The sequence below is a fragment of the Mandrillus leucophaeus genome, unplaced genomic scaffold (assembly GCF_000951045.1).
Source record: "Mandrillus leucophaeus isolate KB7577 unplaced genomic scaffold, Mleu.le_1.0 Scaffold69, whole genome shotgun sequence".
NCBI lineage: Eukaryota > Metazoa > Chordata > Mammalia > Primates > Cercopithecidae > Mandrillus > Mandrillus leucophaeus.
The window spans coordinates 2932327-2936328 of record NW_012107474.1 but is presented as its reverse complement, the minus strand read 5'-3'; the positions used below and the strand labels follow the sequence as shown (position 1 = coordinate 2936328).

General features: G+C 47.2%; 1 protein-coding gene across 1 annotated transcript in view; it reads left to right on the top strand.

The window, feature by feature from the left end:
* The window catches only part of NDUFV3 (NADH dehydrogenase (ubiquinone) flavoprotein 3, 10kDa), a 25157-nt gene that overhangs the window by 14199 nt on the left and 6956 nt on the right, over positions 1–4002 (top strand). The window contains exon 3 of the mRNA XM_012002610.1: positions 2811–3905. Coding sequence (XP_011858000.1) covers positions 2811–3905 — 1095 coding nt within the window. The remainder of the gene's footprint in view (positions 1–2810; positions 3906–4002) is intronic.

Below are 4002 nucleotides of genomic sequence, written 5' to 3'. Positions count from 1 at the left end.
CAGGAGTTCGAGAACAGCCTGGCCAATGAGGTGAAACCCCGTCTCTACTAAAAATACAAAAATTAGCTGGGCGTGGTGGCAGGCGCCTGTAATCCCAGCCGCTCGGGAGGCTGAGGCAGGAGAATCGCTTGAACCCAGGAGGCAGAGGCTGCAATGAGCTGAGATTGTGCCATTGCACTCCAGCCTGGGCGTCGCAGCGAGACTCCATCTCAAAACAAACAAAAAATCCCTGTACAAAGAAAAATAAATAATCCTTGTAAATGGACACGTGCAGGCCCATATTTTCCCCGGAAGTGTTGGTAGTTGGTAAGTGTAAGATATAGAGGAACTTTTCGCCCTCCATGGCACATTGCCAGATCAAACCTTTCTCAGCCAGAAGTGGCTTTGGAAGCTCTAATTGAAGTTTCCTACATGCAAGTAAGGGTACCCAAAGCTCTTATCGTTGGAATCAAATCTCTAGTCAGAGTGTCTGCCACGGGACAAGACCCTGGGGCGGTGGGACATGCTGTGCCTTATTTCATCAGAGGTGTCCAGCTTTCCCCAGCACATGCGTTCTCCCTGATGAAGGCTGCCGGCACAGATGTCAGGGGCTGGGTGTTCTTGGAGGTGCACCTTGGGGAACTGCAGGGCTCTCCAGCTTGCTGCTTTCCTTGAATCCAGTAACCAGGCCTAATTTTGCAACAGTCAGTAATAAATTGTTGACTGAGTAATTTCTGTGTAGCTTTTTGAAGAGTATGTCCAGAAGCCAAAGTTAATTATCCATTTGAAGTCCTTGTTTCAGTTTTGAAAGTGAGGAATATCTGGAAATAGAAATTTAATGTATCCAGCCAGGCACAGTGGCTCACACCTGTAATCCCAGCACTTTGGGAGGCTGAGGGGAGTGGATCACCTGAGGTCAGGAGTTCGAGACCAGTCTGACCAATATTGTGAAAGCCCATATCTACTAAAAATACACAAAAAATTTAGCCTGGCATGGTGGTGCATGACTGTAATCCCAGCTACTCAGGAGACTGAGGCAGGAGAATCGCTTGAACCTAGCAGGTGGAGGTTGCAGTGAGCCAAGATTACGCCACTGCACTCTAGCCTGGGCAAAAAGAGTGAAACTCCATCTCAAAAAACAAAAAAAAATTACCCAGGCATGGTGGCACACAACTGTAGTACCAGCTACTCGGGAGGCTGAGGCAGGAAGATAACTTGAGCCCAGGAGGCGGAGGTTTCACTGAGCCGAGATTGCACCACTGCACTCCAGCCTGGGTGACTGAGCTAGACTCCATCTCAAGAAAGAAACAAAAAGAAAACAAAATATATGTCCAATTATAACAAGCAGTGCCAGGCACTGTTCTGAGCACTTTTTTCATCTTCCCCAGTCCTCAACAACCCAGGGAGTAGATGCTACTGTTATCCCCATGTCATAGACAAGGAAGTCGAGGTGTGGGACTGAGCTGCCCAAGTCATGCGGTATCCACACAGGTGTCAGCGGAGAAGCCTGGATTTGAACCCAGGCATTCTGGCAGTGCAGTTTATATTTTAATCACTGTGCTGTCTTCCTTCTGAAAATTCTCAATTCTCATGTGTTTATTTAAAAATAAAATGCTAGGCACAGTGGCTCATGCCTGTAATCTCAGCACTTTGGGAGGCCAAGGCAGGCGGATCACCTGAGGTTGGAAGTTCGAGACCAGCCTGACCAACATGGAGAAACCCTGTCTCTACTAAAAATACAAAATTTGCTGGGTGTGGTGGCACATGCCTGTTATCCCAACTACTCAGGAGGCTGAGGTAGGAGAATTGCTTGAACCCGGGAGGCAGAGGTTGTGGTGACTTGAGATCGCACCATTGCACTCCAGCCTGGGCAACAAGAGCGAAATTGCATTTCGAAATAAATAAGTAAAAAAAAAAAAACCTTTTTATAGTGAAATATCTGTAGAAGTTTTCATTACCATGTAAAATTTGAGTAACTTTATTCTCTAATGTAATGTTTAAATGCATCTCTGTTTCTGAATGTGCCTTGTTTCCAAAGTTAGTTTTGTGACCTTTTGACAAGATACGGAAGTATTTTAAGGTTGCTAATCCATGTCTCACACCCTAACCCTTTTTACTTTTGATAGGGGGATCACTTAAAACTTGAAGGCCGTGCCCTCACTTTTCAACAAAGCAGAAAGGAGATTCAGGAAATTTGAGTTCTATATTGAGAGGAGATAGGGAAGCAACAAGGCGAACGCCTGCCTTTACTAATTACCAGTACAGTATTTGTAGACCTTTATGTTACATAGTTTGTTATGGTCTCTCAGGGAAGAGAAACAGTCTCTGAAAGTCCCTATCTTAGGCTGTGAGATAGGCCTACGCAGCTAGTCTTAGGTCGGTAGTTTTGTGTTTTATTATACAGTTATCCTTCAGTATCTGCGGGGAATGGGTTCCAGGCCACCCCTCCCACCAGGATTCCAAAGTTTGCAGATGCTCAAGTCGCTGATATACAGTGATGCAGTATTTGCATATCACCTAAGTACATCCTCCTGTATACTTTAAATCGTCTCTAGATTACTTACAATACCTAATACAATGTAAATACCATGTAAATAGTTGTTGTGCTGTTTAGGGAATAATGTCAAGGAAAAAAGCTTGTCAAAGCAGATGATTTTCTGAACATTTTCCATCCTCAGTTGGTTGCTTGGTGGGTTTCTATGGGACCTGTCTTAGGATGAGTGTATTGAAGATACCATCAGTGACGAGTAATGTGTCATGAAATGTCTGTGATTTTGACTGAGTTTTAAGTTGTTTTGTTAAATGATATTCCTCTTTATGCCATTTCCTAGATGTAGTGGAACCAAAGGAGAGGGGCAAGCTCCTAGCCACCCAGGAAGCAGCTGAATTGTCTAAAAACTTATCTTCACCCGGTTCTTACCCACCAGCTGCGAATAAGGGCGGGATGGTAGCTAGTCCCAGTCCCAGTGGCAGCGTGCTGTTCACAGATGAAGGGGTTCCGAAATTTATGTCAAGAAAGACTTTGGTAGAGTTTCCACAGAAAGCTATGTCTCCATTCAGAAAACAGGGCTCCGACTCAGAAGCTCTCCGGGTGGGTCGGAAAGTGATGTCGCCTTCGTCTTCATCCTCGTCCAGCTCCTCTGATTCTGAATCTGATGACGAGGCTGACGTTTCAGAGGTCACTCCTCGAGTGGTGAGCAAAGGCGGAGGGGGGCTTCGAAAACCAGAGGCCTCTCGTTCCTCTGAAAGCAGAGCCCCCCGAGTTACAGTATCAGCAAAAGAGAAAACCTTGCTGCAGAAGCCGCATGCGGACGTCACCGGTCCAGAGAAGCCCCAGCAGCCAAAGAAGAAAGGGCCCCCTGCTAAGCCATCAGAAGGCAGGGAAGATGCGAGACCAAAAACCACAGTGCCCAGATCTCAAGCAGATGAAGAGTTTTTGAAGCAAAGTTTAAAGGAAAAACAATTGCAGGAAACATTTAGATTAAATGAAATAGATAAAGAAAGCCAAAAGCCATTCGAAGTTAAAGGACCGTTACCTGTCCACACAAAATCAGGGCCGTCTGCACCACTGAAGGGCAGCCCAGCGCCTACTGTGCTGGCAGAAGAGGCCACAGCAGGGGGGCAGCTGCCAGCCACTCCTCCTGGGGCAGCAGAGGGGCATCTGGAAAAACCCGTGCGAGAGCCCCAGCGCAAGGCGGCCCCTCCCCTACCCAGAAAGGAAACCTTGGGGACACAGGGAATAGAAGGACACCTGAAGGCTGGAGAGGCAACTGTGGAAGATCAGATACCACCAAGCAATTTGGAGACAGCTCCTGTTGAGCATCACCACGGTTTCCATGAAAAGACAGCAGCATCGAAGCTTGAGGCCGAGGGCGAGGCCATGGAAGATGCGGCCGCGCCAGGGGATGACCGAGGCGGCACACAGGGTATATCTTGACTCGCGCTCCCAAGTGCACCCTGTCCCTTAGGGTAGTGAGGCCAAAGAACTAGTTTCCATATGCTTGTAGAGCAGTGTTACAGTCA